Here is a 25,688-nt window from a genome sequence, read left to right as displayed (position 1 = left end):
CATACTTTGAAATATAATTGTAGGAGTAAGTTTCATGGATGACAGACTTGCAGAGAAAAGGACACTGTGAGCCATCCCCCCTGTGATTGCTAAAAAGGAGGCTCCATATGTAAACACTCTCTAAAAACCATGAATTGAAGATGGATATCTCATGTTCAAGATGAATTACCTGTGATAAGCTTTGGTCTACAACTGGTACCAGCAATTCAAATCGGTAAATACATCAGATGTTTACACATCTTCACATCTCTCCTTCTTTCCTTCCTCTTGTAAACAACATGCCTGCTTGTCCCTTCAGATCTGACATGCCCAACACATAGATTGCAGGCCACATATGGCCCAGCCCAGCTCGTCCTGCAGCCACCCCCTGTCCTGTGCCATCATGGTGGTGGTTCTCACTGCGCAGCTCATCCAACAGCCACGTAGGGTTGATGGGCACTGCGCAGGTTGAAACCAGGGCACAGGAAGGGTGCAGTGCTGTACTGATGCCAGCGTTGGCAAATCATGTCATGCATTCTGATGCACTGGCTAAATACAGGAGAGAAAAATATACAGTTGTGCTATACAGTTCTGTTTCGGTGCTTTTTCTGATACAGGAAATGACATCATTTGCCTGGATTTGTGCAAAGCATTGGACACTGTCTTGCATGACATCCCGGCTGCCAAATCAGAGAAAAATGGATTTGATGGATGGACCACTCACTGTACAAGGAATGATTGGATGGTTACACAGCTGTAGTCAATGGTCAATGTCCATGTGGAGATGGGTGATGAGTGCTGCTCCTCAGGGATCAGTGCTGGGACCGGTGTTACTTAACATCTTTAGTATCTCATGCAACATGGACAGTGAAATCGAGTGCATCCTCTGTAAGTTTGCAGGTGACACCAAGCTGAGTGGTGCAGTCAACAAATGAGAGGGAAGGAATGCCATCCTGAGGGATCTGGCCCATGGCAACCTGATGAAGTTCAACAAGGCCAAGTGCAAGGTCTTGCATCCAGATCAGGGCAAACCCAGGCACAGATACAGGCTGGGCGAGGAATGGCTTGAGAGCAGTCTGAGGAGAAGGATTTGGGAGTGCTGATAGATAGATAAATAGACTCAGCATGAGCCAGCAATGTGCACTTTCTGCCCAGGCAGCCAACCATATCCTGGGTTGCATCAAGAGAAGTGTGACCAACAGGGCAACGGAGGTGATTCTGAGCCTGCTCTCCTGAGACCCCACCTGGAGTACTGTGTCCAGTTCTGGTGCCCCCCAAACACAAGGATGCTGGAGCAGATCCAGAAGAGGGCCACAGAGATGATCAGAGGGCTGGAGCACCTCTCCTACAAGGACAGGCTGAGAGGGCTGGGACTCTTCAGCCTCAAGAAGGCTTCAAGATCTAAAAGCGACCTGCCAGTACCTGAAGGGGCCTACAGGAAAGCAGGGGAGGACTTTTTATACGTGCATGTAGTGACAGGACAAGAGGAAATGGTTTTAAACTGTCAGATAGTAAATTTAGACTAGATATTAAGAAGACATTCTTTACTGTAAGGGTGGTGAGACACTGAACAGGCTGCCCAGCAAGGTTGCAAATGTCCCCTCCCTGGAAGCATTCAAAGCCAGGCTGGATGGGGCTGTGAGCAACCTGGTCTAGAGGGAGGTGTCCCTGCCTATAGCAGGGGGTTGGAACGAGATGACCTAGAAGATTCCTTCCAACCCAATCCATTCTATGATTCTAGGAATTTGAGAGAATGTTTCAAGATTGCAAAAACAAAAAAAATCAACAAAAATCAATTTTTTATATATCTGTGACTCCATTTTCAGCCAACATAAATACATTACCTGTGAATTTTCAAATGGAATATAGAGAGTTGCAATCAGAAATTCAACACAAAAATCCGATCATGTCTCTCTACTTATAAGAGTCCTCTTACCAGAGAAAAAAATTCTTCACAATCTGCCTCATTCATGTCACCACTTTCTAGCAGAAGGTACATTTGTAAACAACTGTTTTCAAGGATGAAGTACAGGAAGAGTAAAATGTCATCAAAAACCTCTGACAAACACATGAGAGCTTGCAGAGAATTGCAACCACAGCCACTGAACCAGCCTGATGACTATCACAAAAACAGCATCACCTATCCCAATGGTTTTAAGGATTTGTTGCTCTTTTTTTTTTATGTTTTAAAAACAAATAATCAGAATCAAAATAAATTTGGTTACTTACACACAATAACTGTATATTTTGTAAGGGCTGCTCTGAAAGTAGTGCCTCCTATTTCATGATGTTGCTGTACAACATCAGAGACCAGATGTCAGCGCTACAGCAGTAGATGTTGCACCTTCCCTCTAATATTCTGTTCCATATCGTTACTGTATAACAGATGGCAACAGAGGGGCAGTCTGACATGTGGTGTCTGACACGGAAGTATGGATGAAATAAAGATGTGTGAGTGAATTCCTCCACGTGGCAAAAAGGTCACCAGTGACACTTGCTAAACACTGACAGAAACCAAACGATGGACATGAGCACTCACAGTAGTGTGTTTCAGCAGTGGTGAAAGCAGTGTGAAAGATTATCCATGTTCTGCAGAGCCATGCATAGCTGTTACATCAGGAAATGAACATGGCTTCAATCAGACCAAGGGGAATTTGTACTCTCTATCGCTGTACTTCTCTATCAGTGGCTTTCTCTGTGGTCATTAAGGATAGTGCCCAAAACATTTCAAAAATACAATCTGCACACAAGGAAGATTATTGTTAAATTCAACTGTATCATGGCTTAGAAGACTTTTAAAACCCACTCTGATAAATAAATAAATATTGATAGAGAAACAAAGAAGGTTGTACGTGGGTTGCACAGGACGGTGCATAAACGTTTTCTCATCCAGGAGTGTGATTTTTATATGAACTATGACTGCAGGATTTTGGAGCCACATGAGATACAGATGCACCCAGAAGAGTCTTTGGAGGTACCACAGCTCACATGACCCACCTGCTTCAACACTTTATCTCAGGTAGCAGAACAAGCTGGCTGTGATCTCTCAGGGATCTGATTTCTACCAAGGATCAAGGATCCCCATCTCTTCACTCACGGCATCTGCAGAGCTGCCTGGCAAACGCACCCAGCCCAACTGGTTGATTGCTGCTCAGCCCCTCACACTGCTGTGCAAACTGCTTCTGCCCCAGTGACAGCAGCAGCTCCACGTCCAGCTGGAGCCTTCTTCCTTCCTCCTCCTTCAACACCAGGCTAACTTTCAGGCAATAGGCACCAACTCCCAACATCTCCATGTTTTGGTCACCACAGGACACTGTTAGAATGGCACCACCTAATGAAGTCAGCCTTTGGTTCCGAGCCCTACACAAACCATTCTGTGAGCAACGGCTCCCATCCAAAGAACCAAAGGGCAGTCCTCTGAAGATGTGGTCTGGTCACTGTCCTTCCCAAAAATAGCAGGAGCCAAAGGGAGAAAAGATGCTCTGAAGCAGCTGAAAGCAGGGCTGCCCCTTTCCTGTTCACTTGATGGCAGGTGCTGAACACTCTCAGAGAGCTTGCTCTGTCAAACAGTGTTAGTGTGCTCTTTGCACAAGTAGTTGTTGCAATGGAAATAAATTGCAGGCATTACGTTCAGAGTTACCTACATATATGCAGCCCAAGACAATTCTTCTTCCCTCAGTGCAGCCCAGGCAGGCAAAAAAGCTGGACACCCCAGTTTTAGATGAAACATTTTCTAGTAAAAAGCGTAACAAGGGAAGAAGCAAAAACATGAGTGAAGCAGGAGACCACAACTTTGAGTTCTAGGAGAGCCAGATGTCTCAACATACAGAAAAGAACCTAGTAACACACTAGCTAAAACATTATATCAGGAAAAAACTTGAAAAGGCCCCTACACAGCAGAAAAATCCCTAAGATGGCTGGATATCCTTCATCCGAAAAAAAAATAAATATATATATATATAAATATTTATATATATTAAAAAAAAATATATATATATATGATATATATATATCTGAAATAGGGAATCACTTAAAACTGAAGCTTCTCTGAGCTACCTTTAGATTAATCTGATACCCACCAGAAAACAGCCTTTTCCCCCCTCTCCTCACTTAAAGATGAGCCTGTCTTGGACAAAATCAGAAGTACTACCTCCTTTGCCTAGCCTTCATAACTGTATGTAACTGAGAGCATGGCTGCTCCCAATTCCCGTGTTCCACTGCATGAAGAAAACCTTCCAACCTGCATACAGCAGTCAGCTCCATCATCTCAAGTGGAGAAGGATCAAGTGAGAATGATGAAAGCTCAGTTAGAACAATCTAGCTCCACTGATACATTACAGGATGCACGTATTGTGTTCCCTACCTTATGCAGAAAATAGGAAAGAAAGCTACAGAACTGCTCTCTAGTGGTTCACATGGCTGTATGGGCTCAGTTGTTTGCTGAGATGCTGATATTTTGCACTTACTTCACTGATCTTTCCTCATGTCTGCATGAGACAGACCATTCACTGAACACCAGGAAGCAATTATTTTTTAACCAGGAAAGAAAGCAGGAAACCAGTATTTGCTACAAGTAGCACGCAGTTATTGTAATTGTTTCTTGTTTCTTCATTTATCTGCAGAAGAGAAAATTTCCAGTATTTTTAATGTTTTTAAGCTGTTTTAGTTTTCATTACCATGCAGATCACTAGACCTGAATTAAGATAAGGTTCCACATCCTTCTATTGCTTCACTCAGCCTTCATTTCCTTTCACACACACTGTGAATTTCAGACCACCCAGCACGTAGAAAAGATGAGCTACAATCACTAGCATTTGGAATGTCAGCTCACCATTTATAGCATTCACTTGGAAACCAACTGCTGCTACCCACTTCTGTTCAGGAGTGAGAAAAACACAAACCACCTCACTTGCCACGTGGGATCAGCCTGAATTGAATGAGGGCATTCCTTTAAGCTTCTCTGTAAGAGCATGGTATACAGCTTACTTTCCAATAAATATTCCAATGGACATATTTCTGAAGTAATGCTGTTTCAGGTTGGAAGAAGAGCTAATCTCCAAGTAACTGTTTCCTATTGTACTATTTCTTGGTTATTACATGTCAGCACAACTTCTCTGGGTCACACTCTGTTCTCAATTCAAAGCCATGTCGGTTGTACAGGATGAACAGATGCCTTTAATCAGTTTTACAAACCTTACAACTTCCCTGTTCCAAGGAAAAGACCAGCACCAGCTCAGCAGATCCAGGCTGCCGGCAGGCCCTGGGCTCTCCCCACTGCAGCTGCTGCTCATCTTCACATTCATGGTGGTTTATTCCTAGGAGTTGAAGGAACAGTAGGATCTGCCCCTTTTATCCTCTTATTAACAAAAATGAACCTGGCACAGCAACTTGTTACCCAGGCAACCAAGATCTTTCCTTTCCATGCGCTTGAAAAACAACATCTGAAGGGCTGGTTCTGCATCACCCTCGCCTTGCTTTCTGCAGACACCGCTGGCTGTATGTGCTACTGAATGCATGCATGTCTTTCTGTAACCTAAGGCACACCTGCAGACCTGGGATCTTGGTACTGGGGCTCCACTTGCTCACACACTCAATCAGACATCCTGTCAAGCACCACTCTCTGGAAATATTATTTACTGAGCTTTCTTCCCTCTGCCATATAATATAATAGCAGCACAGCCATAAAAACCACTGGGCTTCGAATATCACAGCCAGCAGATCAACTGATTTCCCCGAATGAGATTTTTTTAAATCCAAATGCTGTAAAACAGATTTCTTCAAGTAAATGCTTTCTAATGCAACTTTCTCTAAGCAAATTTCTTTCCTACTTTAATACGGAAAAATAAACCCTGCTGCAGGAAGGAAGAGGCCTCCTGTGATTTCAGCAGTACAGGTGTGAGAGCAGTGGGAGGAACGACACCTACTGCACATCACTTTGATGAGATGGGGCACGGTACTGGAAAGAACCCTGCCATCCTCTGTGTGGGTGTGACTAGGAAGGAAGAAGAGAATTTGATGGAAGTGATGGGTGCCCTCAATGGCGCCTTATGAAGCCTCACACTTGAATTCTGAACTTGAATTCTGACTCAAAAGGAAACAGTATAAGAGCTTAGAAATAGGATATGTGGCTTTTTACCTCCTGTCTTCTACTTAAAGTCCATATTTGATCATTCAGGGAGTAACAGCTGCTTACAATTGACAGAAAACAACAGTATTACACAAGTTCCTAGTCTCCACACCTGAAAAGACCACCATAGCTGGTATTAACAACACTGCTGTGAGCCAGCACAGAGGTTAAGGGGAGAAGCTTTTGCCAAAATGAATTTGGGGGGAGATTTTTTTTTTTTTAAAACTACAGTCATTATTCAAGAAAAAAAAATAAAATCAAATCAATGACCTCTTCAGAGCTAATATCATAGCACCTTCCATTAGCACCATGTCATTCATGAGGAAAAAGAATGCACTGAGGGTTGGTGCATGCCAGCCGAGTGCCTAAATGAACAATGCATTTCCCTTTGCCTGACTCTGTATGGAATCAGGATGCTCCCATGGGAACTCATTTTTAGTACAGACAAGTTTGACTTTTTGAATACAATGGAATTGCAGCATTTTACAGTGCCTGAAGCACTAGAAATGGACCCAGAGAGTGACCCATGGATACAATTTAGATATATGTTTGTTTCTCTTCATCTTAACCACAGCATTACTTAGAGTGGAACAAGAGAATGCATGCTTTAATTAGAGAGAGAATAAAGGCATCAAAGTGTTTATGCTTTATTTCCCTTTGTTTAGGATAAAACATCTGAGAGAATGTTGCTTTTTGAAGACAGTATTTACATCTGCGACAGTATATAAACTAGGGCTGCAAATATTTATGAAATACCTCCAAAATGTTGTTGTATCCTATAACAGTACTGTCAAGTTTTCATAAGCCCTGACATTTAAAAGTTTGCAGAAGAGAAATGCAGATTTCTTTCTCATTGCTGCCTGCCTTTGGCCTTTTGGAAGAAACTCAGAAGTGGAAATCACAGCTTTCTCTGCAATCTGAAGGGCTAGGGACATTAAGTATAAAGCCTTTTTGTTTATTAAGAGTGAAACTGACGTACAGGTAAGGTTTCTTGAAGCTGGTATAGTAGAGGGGTCTCGCAGCTCATAGATCAGTGCAGAGCCATTCTATTTCCCCCATACCTCTATCCCTGCTTCTGGAGCATAACAGTACAAGAGCAATCTAGAAAGAAAATTTATGGGGTTTGATGTTCACATGGTAAAAAATAGTAGGAAGGTAATAAAAACATTAAGTGTTTGAAAAATATTGTTCTGCTTGACACGATGTGAATCCTTACACGGCCTAAAAAAAGTCCCACAAAAACAAAGCAAAATAAATAAAGTACACTTAGCATTTTAAGTTTAGCAAAACCAGTCAAGGCAGAGAAAACAATCCGAAACAAGAAAATAGAAAGATTCCAGGAAGACTTGCAAACATTTTGGTGCAGGAGAAAGTCAAAAGGATTCAATCAGAGCAGTCAGGTTTCTCCCATTGACCTGCATACACTGCTCCTTGTAATTTTTATATCTATTTTTACTTGTTTTTTCCAACTCTCAAAAATAGGCTCTAGCTTGGGGTAAAACGTGAAAGCTGCCTGACCTGAAATGGAGCTGCCACTGGAGCTCTGCTACAGGGTGCCTCTGCTGCCATGGAAACTGCTGCACTCCCCCCTGGGAAATCGCATCAGGAGATTTTGAAACTCTTGTGCTTCCTGCTCGATGAAACACCAAAAATAATGCTGGCAGCAGCCCATACACTGGGTCAGGATTGAAGGTCCGCAATTAAGTGTACGTCCACACCTTTTGCATATGCATACCTGCAAGAGGAAGAGGAAATGGAGAACAAGCAGAGGGGACTTTCAACAAGTGTACCTCGATGACCCCACCACAGTCCACCAGCAAACCAAAGAGACAGGTTGCTTCAGAGCACTGAAGCCCAAAAAAAAAGGAAGAAAAAAACCCACCCATAGTCTAAGGATACGGGCCAAGAAGTGGGTGGGCTAGAAATGAAGGAACCTGCTGAGGCGTAGGTGTGGTGCTCCAGAATAGAACGGAAGCCTGTGGGCACGAGGAAGGCTGCGCTGCTGCTCCTGCTTACTAGCTGCTCTGCACATCACAGCAGCCATTTCTTGTCCCTTTGGATATTTAGCAGAAGTTCTCCAACTGTTTTAGAAAGGGGAGAAAAAGATACTTCATCAAGTGTTTGACTTCATATTTATAAACACAGCTGACAGATGAAAGTTATGAATGTGTTGATATTTCTTCCCTTCTGTCCAACCCTGCTGCACACAAGGCCAGCATTTTTTCTAGAGAACACACGGTCAGAGTTTCTTCGAGGTACTCCTTGAAAGTCAAGTTGGCAGCAAGGACAAATTGTCACAATCTGGCAGGTTAATGATGTGAGCTGGGTGTGACGATGTCAAAAAAGCTTCAAAAACATATTTTGGTGCCATATTTTTATTTATAAACCTGAGAAAAGTGACTGGAATGCCAATGTTCATCACATACTGTGGGCTATCAGGAAATGTTTGCTTTTCATGTCACTACTAGCTTTGCACTTTCAACTCTGCATCTCAAACTTGGACTTGAAGATCCTTTCCACTCTAAGTCAGTCTGTGAAATTTGTTATCCTACTTTGTTATCTGATCTATGTAAGGTGTCTTCATCTCTGAAAGGGGAGGAAAGATCCCCAAATGAATGAAACAGAGCCTGAAGATTTTTTTTTTGTAATGTGCAGTGAAAACAGAACTTTCCCACCCATTATTTCAATTAACTTGAAACAGAATATAAAGATTTACTTACAGACATGCAGTAAGTCCATTTTGATAAAAATTAGGAGAATCTCTTCATTCAAAACAAGTTGGTAAGTTATATTTGGTTACTTTTCAAAAAAAATCTCAGAAAGCTACTCAACAATGTAGAAATTTCAACAACAAGGAAGAAGAAGATGACAAAACAAACCAAATTAGCCATTCCAGTAATTCAAAATAGCTTTTATGTCCTACTGTGCTACAGAAAGTGCAAGACAAAAGCTAGCTTCCTGTTAGGCTCATGTCCTATCTTCCCAAAGCAATTAAAAGAAGCAGAGATGAAGAAGCCAAAAGGCCCATTATTTTTCCCTTGTAATATGCCTGCCTCCTACAGGGTAAGATTTGGCTCACAAGGCAGACTGAGTAAAAATTTTGGCTAATCCTCCTCTATTGCACAGAATGCAATCGAAAATGACTTCTAATAAACAAGCTACTAAATCAAAGACAACAAGGACTTTAAACGAGGAACTGTTGCTGTTACCATACCAGTCCATGGCTATTTAGACAAGCTAGTTCTGTAAAGCTTGGCAACTGGTTAGTAGCCATAACCCATATAAGCATTCAAGCAGATGGCTGTACTGCAGTTGAGCAAGGAGTAAAGTACCATTGATTCAGAGCATTAAATTTATATCTTCAATTTATAAACCCTAACCTTAGGCATTTCAAGGATGTACTGGAGGACCACAGAGTCATCATACAGCCCAACTCAACAGTTTCATTGACCTGGTAAATAAAGTAAAACAGTCACTACAGTAAAGAGCTCAGTTACAGACACGTAGTCAGAATTCACACCAAACCAAGATGCACTCAGAATCCAGAACCTTGACTCCATGTTCTACCATGTTCTTTACTCCACAAGAACAACCTGTGGCTTCCAGGACCCCAGAAATGCCCTTGAGGTGAACTCAGCACGGTATGTTTACAAGGAAGGTAATTATTAGTACATTCCAAGTATAACACACAGAAACAACAGCCCCTGTAAATAAAGCCCCCTTTGTAATTGGTAACGTTTGTTACCATAAATTAGGATTTGTTGATGTATAATTTTTTGTTTCTACAAAGAACAGAAATAGAAGATGCACTTAAAACCAGCCATATACATCCTGCAGGCCAGCCTGCCTCCCCTTTGTGCCTTGAGGTAAATGTGCTGAAGCAGCAAACTGCCTTAGACAGCAAAGAAGGGCTGAGCCTCTAGCAGGCATGTCAACCCTCACCAAAGGGAGAAACCCTTTCACCTTCAAGCATACCTCTTTATGGTCATTTTCTTATGACTTCATACACATTAAAAACATGGTTCCCAAAAGACCTAATATTTTGTTTTTCTCTACAGGCTTCACAAGTTCCATAAATTCACCATTTCACTTAAGGACACTTTGGTTTTAAGATGACAAAGGCTGTTCTCACAGGTAAGAGCAAAACACACTGACTAAAGAAGCCTTTCAAGTCAACCTCCCAAACAACCCTAGCAGAAGATACGTATCAGCTGAGCACTTCAACGTAAGACAAAGTATAGCTCTCAACTGCACTTGGTTTCCTAAAGATGTACATGATACAAAACTGATCTGTAGCATCAGTTGTTCGGTTTCTACTTTCCATTAATATCATCAGAACATCCATAGGAAATAAAGGCCTATTCATGTGAGATGCGGCAGTGCTGCAGGCACTCCTACAGCAAAAGTCCATTCCTGTGGTCTATAAACTGTCACCATGAATATACTCACTTAGTAGAAATAAACACACATTTAACATCAAAGCTCCAAGCTATTTGAGAAGGCAATCGGAGCATGAATACATTTTTGGTTCAGTGTTTCTTTAACAAAATTAAACAAGGCTTTTAATATTATTGAAATATAATCTGATTCACATTCTTCGCTATTCAACATTTCCTGTGCTGCAGGACTTGGTATTTTTATTAAATCTGGTTCTTGAACTATTGCTTTAAAAATGTTTTCCTGTTTATTGGCAACAGGGTTGAAATAAATCAAGAAGCACATTTCTTTTTTCAGAAAAGTTCCTGACACAAAAATAAAACCAGGTAACTTAGAACTTTCTATCAGCTCCTCGAAGCACCGATGGCACTTAATGTTGCCATTTATAAAAAGCAAACCAGCAGATTTACCAATTTTTCATTATAACAGCAAGCTTGATCTTCCTTTTTAATCTTGCCACTAGTTTTAGACATCTTTGGGGAATGGAACTAGATGATCTTCAAGGCTCTTTCCAACCCAAGCCATTCTATGAACTTTTTCCTGTTGTCTCATTACAGTCTGTTACTCCTTGGAATTACAACTACCTTTTTTTTTTTTTAAAGTATTGAAACCTTCAGATTTCCAGAACTACAAGAGCAGATTTCTACTTCAGACAGTGTCTCATTTCTATCAAAGGCAATGGGAAGACTTTTAGTGAAGGCAGCGAAAAAGACTTGACTAATTTCCAGAACTATGACTACAAGAAACAACTGTTAATATAAAAAGGCCTAAATGAAGGTTTTTAAAAATGGATGGGCACATAGTTTGGAGTATTCCCTCTAAACAGGCATTGTTAATTACTAAGGAGCACCTTGTCCTGCGCCAAGTTTTATTCTTCCAGCTGCTTCATGCAATGTAGGCTGACAAAAGAAAGAAGCATTGGGCCAATTGTGAAGGAAAAGGTGCTTTGGATCACCAGGTTAACAGGCCCACAAAACAGTGTGACGTTTACATCAGCAGTAAAAGCTAGGGAAAGTCAGCCTTTTACTTTATATGTGTATATCCATATATATATATAAAATAAAGTTTATCAGTTCTTAGATTTTCTTCAAGAGCACAATGCAGGCAATGCTACCTTGCTGCTGTGCTGCAAATTAGGACTGTAACAGCAGGGTAAGAGTAACACAACATTTTATTAATATACAGTGTTCTACTTTCAAATACCTGGTAAGAACAGAACTGCTAGCAAAGGATATCCTCCAAAACTCGTGTCTTCCCAGGTTTTCATCTTTCTCTCAAGCTTCAGGGCTGTTAAAAAGTATCAAGCATCTGATTTGCCTTCTGTAATTTCTGCTGTTTCTTTCCCATTTCCCCTCTTGATTTTATTTTGCCTGATAGTTAAAGCAGGCGAATCTGTTTCTGATCACTTTCAGACCGTAGCCTGCTGCAGTGACTATAAAGGTCTTGTAATCTGATTTAAGAACTTAAACCTAGAAAAACAGTGATTTCTTTAAGAGACAATTTTATTCAAGTACATGTTTCATTAACATGCTTGACAAAACTTATGTTTTGGACCTAACTCTCGGTGCTTCATTACTGCAGGAAAGGGTGAGTACTGAAATCTACCAGCCTACTCGTGATTTACCACCCTGGAACAAGTTGTTCTCCTTTGCAGAGCTTGTGTGCACCCTACAGGGCTTCCTAATGAAATTAACGGACCTGGGATATGTTGCTGCTATAATGAGGGATGCTACGATGCATTCTGTGTCCTTGTTGGCTTCAAGCATTTTCTGTCGTGGTCACAGAATGACAGTGATTCGCCTGTGTGCAGGTTTCAACTCTTTCCTTGTAATGTGAACAGTGCCTGACATTCAGCTGTGATAACACACACATTAGAAATGCATTCAAGACTGGAGTTACTAGGTCCTCATATCAGAGAAATAAATTATACATAGAACAGCTAACTTCAAGGCCTCATTTCCAAATAATCTTGGAATTATTTGGTGCTTCCAGTGACAAGGATTTTCAAAGGCTCAGAGTTGAAAAGCTGACATTCAAGACTCTCATAACACTCTCAAGCACTTGGAATTAAAAAATGTGATCACCCATGTCTGTTTGGCCGTTCATAAATGCAGAGAATAAACGTTTCTCCTGTTTTACAACACTAAGACCTTGTAACCAAAATAGCAAAATCAACAGTTTAGGGTGAAGCATTACAAAAGCTCACAAACATCACCACTGTAAGACTGGGGGGGAAAGTCCTCTAAAATAACCATGTCAGAGCAGCTCAGGTCATCATGCACTTCATGAAATCCAGGGTATATTCCAGCTTACTTGCTGCACAGATGAACAGACCGAACACTCTGTAAAAGTTTATCAGTTAAATATGAACTTCAAGTTACAGCAGCTGCAGCAAAACCTGGGATATAATTACAGCAAATAAAAACAGTGACCAAACCAGATATGATTCCAGATGGACACTATAAGCCTTCAGCAGTTTGAACATCCCTCTTGAGGAACTGGAGCATCCACTGTGAGACAAGATGACTGATTTAAGAATAATGATGATAGTATGTCAAATTCCACTGTAGGTAAAAGATCATGAAGCAGCTCTGTGCACATCACTGCTGCGAGTCGCATTCCAAGGTCTCAAACTGGGCATCAGGTAAAAAAGAGATGACTGAAAAGCCTGGTCTAAATGACTTCACAGGTGGCAAGTTCTAGCAGCGGTAGAAAAAGCCACATTTCAAGGCAGTGCTCAAAGGGTTTTAGTTGGTCACCCATCTTTGCTTCCCACCTTATTCACTGATAAGACTGGTGAAAACAAAAGGCATGAACAGCAAATACAAACCCCATTACCATACACAGCCTACTGCTTTCTCCAAACCAGCTGGCCCCAGACAAGGCTGTCGCCTCAAGCGTAAAAAAGTGGTTTGTGATACTGAGGCTAAAATTGCTTACAAACAGCAAGTTACAATTTAATAAGCAAGTTCCAGACAAACACTCAACTGCACAGCTTGCTTCTGACCCTACAAGCTGTATTGGTGGTAGCATGCATCTCATTTAGGAGCAACTGCATCTCTGCTAAGAGTCCTTTCCTACCACATTTATAATGGATGCTGCACTTTCTACTTGCAAGTCCTCTTGGGAGTAATGCAGTCTGCCATGCCAAAGCACTCTCTATAGAAGGGCAGCCCAACTGTGCAACTCTTACCTTGCAAAAATCAGTATAATTTTTTCCCATGGCAGAAATAGAATTTCACCCTTTACAATCCCAACAAGTAGGTTTGATCACTATTTTTCACAGAGTCATAGAATGGTTGGAGTTGAAAGGGACCTGAAGGATCATTTTGGTCCAACTCCCTGCCACATGAAACAGTAGACCAGGCTGCCCAGGGCCCCATCCAACCCAGCCCTCAACACCCCCAGGGATGGGGCATCCACAGCGTCTTTGAGCAGCCTGTGCCACCACTTCAACACTCTCTCAGTAAAAAGCTTCCCCCTGACATCACGCCTAGATCTCCCTTCCTTTAGTTTAAAACCATCCCCTCCTGTCCTATCACTATCAAAAGTATTTGTGGATTTCCAATTCAAAAGACCTGCATTTTTTGAGGATCAGCATCAGATAAAATATACACTGAATTGTTGAATATCAGTGCTATCTGAAGCACCAGATCACACTTCCTCTTGGACACACATAGCAAACCACATGCTGAATTATGCAGGATCACCAAACAGACCCAGCAGACTGGAAATCCTGATACTCAGAAGATGTAAAAGTCAAGTCACCAAGGACTTTTGCTAACAAGTTCATTAGACACTGAATACACGTAACGCTGATCCTGATTTTAAGAACTGCACAAAGCATAAGAAACAGTAACAACAATAAATAAACCCATACACACAAAAAAAAACCCGTGGCCTCAGTTTTCATTGCAATGCATGGAATTTTGCCACAGAGCTTTCATTAAAGTAAAACACATGTGTAGGCCTCCTGCACTTCTGTAAAACTCTCAGTGTATATATACAGTGTAGCAATAATAAAACCACCGAATTGAGACTTAAAAGCTCTCACATGGAACTTGGCTGGCTTGCTCCTTTGTTACAAGACAAATATGCCATCTCAAGTGTAAGAACTACAAGAATTATTGCCAACAACGTGCCTGCAAGTCAAAACTGCCCCCGCCTCGCTGTTAGGGAGCAACTTTTTCTCTATAATAGAAAAGCAGCAGAAAGGATTTGTACGTAATTAAAACAGTACATCCGTTTTGGCTTTAAGCTTAATACAGGATGTTGCAGTCTCGCCTACATATTTTTTTGGTTTACTTACAAACAAGACTTTACAATACAAGGACTGACAGACCCTTTGCTACTACATCACAAATCATTCCATTCTTCCCTTTTCCTTTGCTTCAATGATAGGAGAAACAACCCTTCATTCCTCTAAGTAATTATTCTTATTCATTCATAGATCCTGATACAATAAACATAGAAATGCCACATTTTCTTTTTTCCCCCCAAACTAAATAAAAATCCAGCATTGCAGCTTTAAAACAATACATTCACCCATTTTTGGTTTCAGTTGTTGGACACTTTTCATCTTAGCTTTACAAAACTGGAATACAAAGACATCAAACTCATAAGTAATAATGAAGAGTCTATCTGCTATTCCACCTGCTAACTGTGCTTCACCTGCAAGGTGCCTCAGTGATCAGAGGTGTGTGAAAGGTAACCACACAATTAAGCATTTGCCTATCAGGATCACATATCAAACTAATTAACCCAAGAGTTTGGTCATTTACAAATACACCAAAAGAACTGGTCAGCACATCTCAATATAGTTGAGTCAAATATTAAGTGCATTACTCTATGAAAACTGGATTCAGCTTCCTGGGCAAAAATCCATTATGAACTTGAAGAGGCAACAGCCTTTTTGAACCAGACAAAAAGCAATGTTAGCTGAGATTCAAAAAGGTCAGACTTAATTGTTTAATATCTATTACTTTGCAATAAATGATAAAAGTTAAACACTGCCAACTAAACAAATCGTACCTGACAATAGAGAATCCTTCAGACTCCTCTCCATACACTGAAACCTGAATGTGAAGAGTGCTGTACCTATCTATCACTCCTTCACTGTCTGGGCACAGAGGAAGATTCAAACTGCTGCAGCTGATCCTCTCCAAAGGCAAAATACTGATATCTGAAAGGCTGGGTGGCATCCACACACTGAAGAAAGGAATGAGTTTCCTATCTTTCATAAAATGCATAAGATCATTGATTTTATCAGAAAAAATGTGGCTCATTTTCCCCCAATATATATTTAAAACACCAGAGGTATGATATGCAAATACCAGCTAGGAATCAAACAAAGCAACAGAGCACTTTGCAAGACACAGTGAAGTTCTTTTATTTTCTTCTTTCTTTCTGTAAACATACAGAGCCTTTACTTATAAGAAAAAATATGATGGGAAAAAAAACGCAATGGAGAGAACCTCCAAAGAGAACAGATTACCAGAAACTATGCATAAACAGTTCAGGCCTTGATCTCTGTGTATAGTTCTGATACAGTTACATGAACTGCCAGCATGTGGGACTAAAATGGTTATGTGGCTGTAGCTTAACATGAACCATAAGCAGTTTGAAGTTGCTTCATTTAAACAGAACAGCAACACACGATAGAACCCTGGCTGGACACCAGATCCAAGATGTCTTCAGCAGCATTAAGCATGGCAAAGACATGGCAAGAAACAAATGTGAACAGTAATCATGCACCTAAACATGCATAATCAGACAGGAGATCATTTTACCACAGCACTTTGCATTCACATCTTCTGTTTTTCACCACTGTGCTCAAAATGACCACAATCTGCACCAATGGTAGCAGAAAGTTCTGCAGAGAATGAGGAAGCTACATAACGTCTAAAACTGAAGACAGTTGCTTCAATCCTACCTACAGTTTTCCTATGGGAAAAGGATGTGAGCTGCCATTTCCCAAAGCCTGCAGGCAAACAGACAGAAAGACTGAGAAGTGAGAGAAACACAAAATCTACACTTGCAAATAAGAGAGTATTTGAACAGCCACTCACATGCTTCACCTGTAGATGTTCCAGAGTAATGTGCTGTTAAGCTGAAGGATTCTCATGCAAAATGTGATCAAGAACATCTACATCTCTGTTACTGGTTAAGATTCAAGTCACACTCTTTCCCAATGTATTTAAAGTAATTTCTGCTCTTAAGAAAATTCCAAATCCCAAGCAATTACCGATTATTTACTTTCTCAGGGCACCTCAGTGATTCCTGGCAGACAGTATAGTTACTAAGGAATGCAAAACACTTCCCTTATGGCAAAATTCTTTCAGATAATGAAACTGTTGCATGAGATAGGCTGGCTAGAGGATACAAAACACTCCACTTGATAAAAGGAATTACATAAAAAAATTTCATTATTTTTTTCCACATACATTGGCCACTTACTGTGTGTTAATATATTAAGCACAGGTTGCTGTTTGTTTAAAACATCAATAGCACTCAGATAACAGGTTCAGGCAACTTCCCATTCAGCCCACAGGCTGGAAGGCAGAGCAGTGTTTGGCACTAGTTTTTAACAGCATTTTAAACCAGTAGAAATGGCCCTCTTGGCTTCAACCCCAGGGGTGGTGACTTGTCCAGTAAGCAAAGCTGAACCTCCAACTGACATAAAGCCTGTGGAACAACACAAAACTTAACTTCAACCATCCTACCAAACATCCTTCAGGAACCTCTAGACACAGAAATAAGATTTAAGTAAAGCACAGAAAAAAAAAAAATTCTGAGCCAAACAACTTTAAAAGTTTCAATTATTTCGAGCTTCCATAACAAATTTGGCATCAAAAACAACATTAAAAAACACTGAAATACTTCCTCTTCATGAAAATACTTGTCCACAATGAAGCCAACCACAGAGTTTCAGTAATAACAACAAATACCAGTTACTGCTAGAAATACCTTCTTCAGCTTAAAATTGTCAGGATAAAGCCCCCACCCAGCCTGTTTTCATATCTGCTTCCACTTAGATCCTGCTAACACTGGTTCTGGGCACCTCTAATGCCTCCAACCTCTAATGTGACTGGCTCCTCAGGGGTATTTTGTGCTTTATAATTTAGAATTAAATGGCCAAACTGTTAGAAATGTATCAGCTGGACAGCATTATAGGCCCTTCAAATCTCACCAAAAAGAAGCCATGAAGGCATTCAGGGAAACAGGCAGATATGCATAAAATTGTTATGTGCCTCTGCCTTCCCTCCATGCAGTTAAAAAAGAAACAAAAACGGCACCACTCATTAACGTTTGCTCAACATCAGTGAGGACATAACAGAAGACATGAGAACAGTGAGACAGTGGGTCATCTTCAGGGATATTACCCAAAATTTCAGATCACCTGCAGGCTCATGCAGGACATTCATTTCCTGGGAATGCTTCTTTTGACAGCCAAGGACCCCATGAATCTGAGTGTTACCCATGGCTCCTGCTGTAGGTGTACCTATATGCAGCCCAATACCATTCCTCTTCCACCAGGGCAGCCCAAATAAGCCAGAAGGTTGGACAGCCACATATTACAGTTCTTTCATATGTGCCCCAGTGTTTCATTTAGTGGTCCACCCAGAGGAACTGATTACCCTTTACTGTACTGTACAATGACCAAAGCAGCTGTTGCTACTCGACTGCATCACACCTCATAATTAAAATTCACTGCATCTTCTTATCAGCGTGCATCCTCCCTAACCTTACAGCACCTCCACTGTGAACTAAAGGGATTTTTGTATAAGGACAGGAACAAGAAAACAACACTAATTAATAAGCTAAAACAAGTTGAGTTCTTTGAGAAATTCAGGTTCATGTCACTTTTCATCTGTAACTAAGTTCATGAAGAAGCAGAAATTCATGTGCCTGCATACTCAAAATTCTTACCTAATTTGTGAATAAGCTACCTGAAGTTGCATTACAAAGCACAACCAAGGTTTATCACACATGTAAGTATGGCAGTGGCCACATCTTGCCCTGCACACGCTTTTCCCAACACTGCCTCTAATGAGTTAACGACACAGAAAGGAGGACTGGAAGCTCCAGTGTGTCAGCACGTGGTCACAGACAAAGAACCAGACAATATCTTCACTATGACAGCAGCAATCTGCTTTCCAGACCAAGAAGGTAGAATCACACTTATTTAAGGCCGCTCACTGCATCAATGCAAGAGCTGAAGGATGCTGTGATCACTTCAGACATTGGAACTAGTCACCATGTCCTAACCACTTTTCTTCTCCTCCAAACAACCCCATATAAATAAAACCTGGGATTGGGCAGAACCAACAAAACGTTACTGGAGTCAGGATGCCTTGCTGCATTTCCAAGAATCCCCTGGCTCTACTTCGAGCATTAGAGCATGAAGCACTCTGCTTTGAGGTGATCTTGCCAAGGAGCAGAGATGTGGAACTAAGAGGAAGCCCCACATGTATTGCTCCATACGCTTGGGCAGCAGTGAGCACCCAGCCACAGCTCACTGCCGTGATGAAGACACTGCAAATCCAGATGGAGCTACACGTTCCTGTTACACCAGAGACGATGCAACATAAAGAAGCCCATTTAAATGGTCATGATATTCTGCCTGTGTTGTTTTACTGTCACGTTGAATGCATTATTTAACTTTTCTGATGTCTAAACAATAATTCACCAGATACCTAAATCACCAGAGACTCTGATTATCTTTGATACTGCTTAGAATTCTTAATCTTCTACTGATTTAGTTTTACAAGTAAGGAAGATGACAAAAAATTACAGTAAAAATAAGGTACTGATAATTACAAAAAAGCAACAAGTGATTTTGTTTTGCTTCAGAGAAAGCACTGAAAACTTGAGGAATTAAGCAACTAATGTCGCTGCCTAACACAAAATCAGAAATAATATTAAACAAAGTACACAGGTAAAATCGCTTTCATTCAGGTGTGGAAATGTTAACTCTGCTCTAAACAGGAAGGGACATGTAGAAAAGAATATCATGTTTCTTTAAGAAGAGTCTTACCTACATCAGAAAACCACTGCTAATGCGCCCGAACCCTAACGACACTCCTGCAGGAAGGACAGAATTACTGTCATTGGAATACTTCAGTCTGACAAAGTATAATGCGAGACATCTTCATGGTGGTAACAATTTGTTTGAATATTTCCTGCTAAGGCACAGTTCATCTGACTCAGATGCTGATGAAAACGTGTTTAAAACACTGCCAGAGTATAAAATACTTTTCAGGCACTGGGGTTTAGGCTGGGACGTGCCTCAGCCAGTTCAGCCAGAGAGCCACAGCACACAGTGCTTCAGTGATGCCAGCTAGTGCTCTAGGCCATGGAACAGGCCTTCTGTTCCTTCCTGCACAGCTATTTAGCAAAGAGGTGGATCTAGTTTTGTAAGCTAGCCAAGATCGAGGTGGCACAGATGACAAAGGATAGTAGCCTTATACTGAATCTTACTTATCTTTGTCCAGAAAAAGTTCTGCAAGATACTAGATCGATATTTTAGCAGTATCTAAAAATGTAATGCTTATTTCCTTGGAGAAAAAAAGCAGAGATCTGCCACAAATCTGGAGATAACACAATGAAAGAGGCTAACAAAGCGAAGAAACAGAACTGTGACAACCACCATTACTTGCTCTATGCCCAGACCTCAGTGTAACTCCCTGAACTCTGCCAGTAGCATTCACAGCAATTACTACTTCTATTTATTTTCCATTGTTACACTTAAAGACAGAAACTTCTGCATCTTGTTTTTCTTTCCTAGATATCTGTGCTACTCCTGCCAGCCTTAGAAGTTTTCCAATTCTCTTACTGTTTCTGCAAGGCCAAGAGGAAAAATACTTTTAAGAAAAATATTTAAGCAACAGATTAACTAGACACGATATTGTTACATCTACATTAGCCAGGAGCACAGACCAGCAAGTGCAGGTTTATAGAGTGTAATGGTGCTGAAGACCTGACTTCTGCATTACACATTTGAGACAATAAGCAGTAAGCTCTTCTTACTGTGATGTCTAGACACCACCTTGTTCCTACTCCTGATTCAGATGCTGCGTTCCTGCAAGAAAAATTCTTTAGAACCTAAAAGCTCCAAACAAGCTTCCCACAACTTCGCAGTATCTGTCTATCCCAAATTCTGCAGGAGTTCATACTAACATTCACCAAGGAAGAAATGCAAGTCTGCCCCCACTACAACAGTGTTCACAGCATCATGAATTCAGGCAGTATGCAGTAGATTCCACTACTTTAGATACACTGCCCACCACAACTTGTGTTTCCCTGCCTGAGTTCTGAGTTGATTTTTTCTAACCATGCCTACAGAGTCCAAGCTTTTGGTAGCTCAGCTGATGCTCTGCAGCAGCAACATAAGATGGACAAGCAGCTCTTTACACTGCTTTCAACTACTGACTCAAAAATGCACTGAACTTCAAAAAAGGGTGCTGGAGCTCAGGATGCTGAATGCACATGTAGATCGTACACCTCAAAGGATTCCTTCAGCTTCAAGTAACTTTTTTGACAGGCCACAAATGCACACCCATATGAGAAATTCTGGAGTTCAACCCCACTTACATGAAACTAAGATTTCTGCATCCTTGGGAAACACCAGCTGTAACTCCTGATCTAGAAACTAAGAACAACTAAAGGTCAGGTGCACCTGTGAAAAGAAGCTAAGTACCTCCTTAGGCTGTAGATGAACAGAGAAGCTCAGGCAAAAATTCCCAAGTGCTGGTGACACAAGTCTAACACGAGGAGCCCAGCTCAGTTTGTCCCACTGTACTCAGAGACCTGCTCAGTGCTTCTGTGCAAGTGCCAGACCTTTCCTCCTTTCTGCTCTGAGTAAGAAAGAGGGTAACAGTCTAATCCTGAGAGTCAGGAAATGGATACACTTTCACTCTAGGCATACAAAGCTGCAGACAGCTCAGCAGGACTCTGCCTACAGAGCTCAGGGAGGGCAATGGGCAGATGCTCCTATTAAGATTACCTGCCTGCCTTACAGGGAGAGACATTCCAAAACTACTGTCCTTCCCCAGCACTCAGCTAGAACATCTACGTAGCATGAGAATCAAAACATCCTCAATTCAAAGGCCTTGCAGGAATGACTTTTGGAAAAGCACAGGGAAAAGCAACTAAGAAATAAGCTCTGAAACATACTCTGTATTCTTATATACATTCCTATTTAAGACAGTAGATAAGAGAATTGAGTTTAGAATTGATGTTTTCAGACTTAAATCTTTCGTACTCGATATTTCCTTTCATACTCAGTGTTACAGTGAGTGCTCCTCCTGAGTTCAGCTTTGCTCCTGTTACATCTCTCAACACACTGCCCTGCAGGAACAGAAGGAACAGAACAAGCAGAGCAGAGGTGACACAAGCACACAGCTATGATCCCCTCTAGTCTGCATTTATATTTTTGCAGCCTCAGCAAACAACAAAACACTATTCACACAAACATTAAGCTATTTTACCACACTGATCACATACAGAGCTCAAGTAGCAAGAATCAGCTAACAAGAACCAATATTGAACGCATTTTTCTGAGCACAGAAGCTAGGAAGGCACTACCACCCAAATCTTCCCAACTTCCACTTTCAGGTTTCTGAATTTTCTATTTCTAGTGAAGCTGCCAATCAGCTTTATGGAAATCAAAGATTTTATTGCACAAGGCAATCCCAAAACTTGGGCTACACCTTACTCTGAAGAAACTGTCTTCAATGTTAGCCAGCAAAAGGAATTAGATATTTAAGTTCGTTATTTCTCTCATGATGCTAGTTCTCTGCAAAGTAGGTGGAAAACAGGATTCTGCTAGACCAGTTAAAAGAAGTATCTAGAAGGCAAAATACAGCAACCTCTACATACACAAGAAGATTGACATCTAGTGTGAAAATACTGAACTACAAAGCCTATACTGCATATAAACAGGGATGAATTTCAAATAAGAAAAAAAAAAAATAGCCCTTTTAAACCACAGGAGAATCCAATCCTCTAAACACACATTAATTCCACACCCCAATAGCTACACAGCTGAAAATACCATGAGTAATGGCAACTTAAAAGCCTCTCAAAATAGACTGACATGTAGCCTTATGCATCATCACTTCAGCTCAGCTATGGAGATAACTCCTGAGACACAGAATAGTCTATAGGTGACTTCTGAAGCACAGAAGATCTAGGCAGGGAATATCCAGGTTGCTTCATGTCTGTAGAGATGGCAGAAACATTTTTTCCTAAAGTATAGATATAGAATACAGATGAACTCAGCACTTACTGCACTGCATTTGTGAACAGCAAGTCTCCAAAGCAAGAAAAACAAAACAGTGAGAAGAATTCTGCCATATTCACTAAGTTAAAATGGAAAAAATCTCAGGCTGTGTCCAGTGCAATTCCCTTACTGATGTGAGGACCATAAGCAAAGGTTCATTTTTCATTCTTTTAATTGCATCAGCTAGCAAAGCTCTGGTAACAGCTCGAGTCCAGCAACATGAAGAAATATCATTTCCTCACTGACGCTGGCACTGGAAAACCCAGTTTCATTCTCCAGCTGAATTAGGTTTTCAGTTTCTGAATGTAAAACTCACCCTGTGAGCTTCACAATTGCTCACACCAGTTTATTTATCTGAAAATAATAATATTTATATATTTCCCCCAGTATTACTGACTTAAAATATGAACTATCTTTATTTGAATTGTAACATACTAACTATAGTGTACTTACAGCAACAAAATAGTCTGGACATTTAAAGGATCTATATTCTACTTTGACACACTTTCATTGTGCAATTTAATCTCTTTGTTATTTTTTAGTGATTTTGCCTAGCATTTCGAGGGCTTAAGAGTGACACAGGACAAAACCACCTCTTCATAAACAGCTCAGTTGTCAGAGGTTATTACTACCAGGACTGATCACACCCAGAATGCCAGAAGAGCTCCACATTCTACATAAAGCCTACTTTTGTGTTTTGTTTTCTTTTTTTCAGTGCTAGCGACTGAGGAACTTCTAAATAAAATAAGCAACACTTCAGCAGCAAATCCTCAAAATCAATGCAATACCCAGGACAAACTCTGAGACAGGAAGGCTGAGGAGAGGAACACAGCCTAGCTGATCAGGCAGAACATTCTTTTTCCTGCCTGAGATAAGGCAGTACACACAAGTTTGACAAAGGCAGAAGAGGAGTGCATGATTTCATAGGATGGCTTGGGTTGGAAGGACTTAAAGATCATCTAGCTCCAACTCCTCTGCCATTTGTTTGAGCGTGTGCAGCTGAAGAGGACCCTGGATACCTTCATTTCTGTGACGCAGGCCATAGAACAACAGGGTACAACAGTGTAACTGCCTCTAGACCACTATGTTCTTCAGCAGAACACACATATCATGATAGACAAAGACCATACTTTGTAAAACAGATAAAAGACTTTTTGTAACCAAGATTGAAGGCTATTATCAATATAATTATCCTATAATTGAAGTAACTAGACAAAGATGCTTTTGTTCCTCAGGAATGTTTCAGTCACCTTCTTAATCATTCCAGACTTGCATCTAAGTTCACTGTAGTGCTGGCAGAGTTTGAAGCTAAACATTTTTCGAGCAGTTTCATCAGTTTAGGCCTGTTTACACCCTATTCTTTTCTGCAGCAACTTTGTAAATGCGGTACTTACCTTAAAGAGCTCACAAAAGCACACTCACTACCACTCCCAACCCACTTACGATTCATTTACTACAGCAATATTAGAATCTCTCTTCTGATCCTGACAAAATATCCTCATTTACTACCAACAGGTCTGGCTATTAGATGCTTTCCACAAACTAATATTATTAGCCTATTGCTAATATTCATGTGATGACCCTTGTCTGTGCAGACATCCTTTTGCATCAGTGTTGGAAACTGCTCTTGGCGTGCACTTTCAGCCTAAATCAGTCCACAAGCCTCCCACACAAGTATGGAATTACACAGCAGCAGCTGGAGTCATTTGAGGTGCCATCTGCATGCATGTTCTCACTGCAGGTATTCTTAGAGACAGTGCTCACAGCCTGCCTGCCCACCCCCGCTCTTATGCATACAAATACACTCGATGGATCACAAACATTGCTGTCTCATTCCCCCTTCAGTCACAGAACTCTGGAATTACAAAGACTTTAAAAGAGGGAAGACAGTGGAAGCATGGAAACAGTTTTGCATAGGGACAGTGTAATCTAGATATTGAGAAGTAACTTTGTTTTACACATTTGAGTAACTGCCCACATTAAATTCCATTCAAGCCCTTCAGGCACATCACAGTGTTTTATTATTTTGCATTTAACATCACCTAATATGACCGAATACTGAGGAGCAGTCTGCACAGTAAGTACAAGCACCCACACAGTAAGTACAAGCACCTGAAGTTAAAATCCTCACCCATTGGTTTCCACATGTCCAACTATTAGTTCAGTTTAATTTTTCCTTCCTCTTAATGATCTCAAGACCAAAAGCACCACTGATACATTGGGTTCTAACGTTTAATTACCAAAATTCATTATTTTTCATGAGTAAATTTGAGTCTTTAATTTGGCATCGATGCCACATGTTAATCATTAGATGAGTGACAGTCTCTAATATTGTAGGTATGACCAAAAACCTCGGGAAACTCACGACTCCAGGGAAGCTCTGAATGATGAGTCCAAATGAGTGATAACGTCAGTATTAGGCTCTGGAAACTGTAAACATATTTGGAGAAATGAAGCAAATAGCAGCTCACAGTTCCATTTCTGCAAGGATAAAGCAGAAAACTAAGCCTAGACATTGAAAACTTTCCTGACAGTAACTATACTGTACGTGTCAAGTCAACCAGAAAATGGTTTCTTGGCACCACTTACATCCTACAGAGCTCCGAAGGAAAAGCTAAAAAGAATTTGCTCAATACCAAAGACCTTGCCAATCTCAAATACATCCAGTTTTGTTTCCTGAAAACCATTTGTTCAGAAGTCATACAAGCAAGCAGAGCCGGAGGGAAAAATCCGTAACTTGTCAATTCTTGTTATTACTGCTAGCATCCCCACAATATGAAACTGACTGGACAAATGCCTGATCAAAAATCATGACTGGAAATTGTTCTCTGAACAAAGATGCCTTTAGCATCTGACAGGACT

The 25,688-nt window shown here is 40.8% G+C and overlaps 1 protein-coding gene across 4 annotated transcripts in view; it reads right to left on the bottom strand.

Annotated features, from left to right (window-relative positions):
- ACYP2 (acylphosphatase 2) overlaps window positions 1–25,688 on the bottom strand; it is a 46,872-nt gene that overhangs the window by 2,383 nt on the left and 18,801 nt on the right. The window contains exons 4-5 of one of the 4 annotated variants that reach the window (XR_007374870.1): window positions 8,041–8,187; window positions 7,625–7,736 (exon numbers count right to left, since the gene is read on the bottom strand). The exons of 1 other annotated variant lie outside the window; for it this stretch is intronic. Coding sequence is in view for 2 of the 3 variants with exons in the window: in XM_048935231.1 (XP_048791188.1) it covers window positions 7,787–7,841; window positions 8,041–8,187 (202 nt within the window). In the remaining variant the exon portion in view is untranslated. Of the gene's footprint in view, window positions 1–7,624; window positions 7,842–7,988; window positions 8,188–25,688 lie in introns of those variants that run through there. 2 more of the 4 variants (XM_048935231.1, XM_048935232.1) reach the window with 2 other exon arrangements.

Source organism: Lagopus muta, chromosome 2 (assembly GCF_023343835.1).
Source record: "Lagopus muta isolate bLagMut1 chromosome 2, bLagMut1 primary, whole genome shotgun sequence".
Lineage (NCBI taxonomy): Eukaryota > Metazoa > Chordata > Aves > Galliformes > Phasianidae > Lagopus > Lagopus muta.
This window is presented reverse-complemented; position numbering and strand designations above follow the sequence as displayed.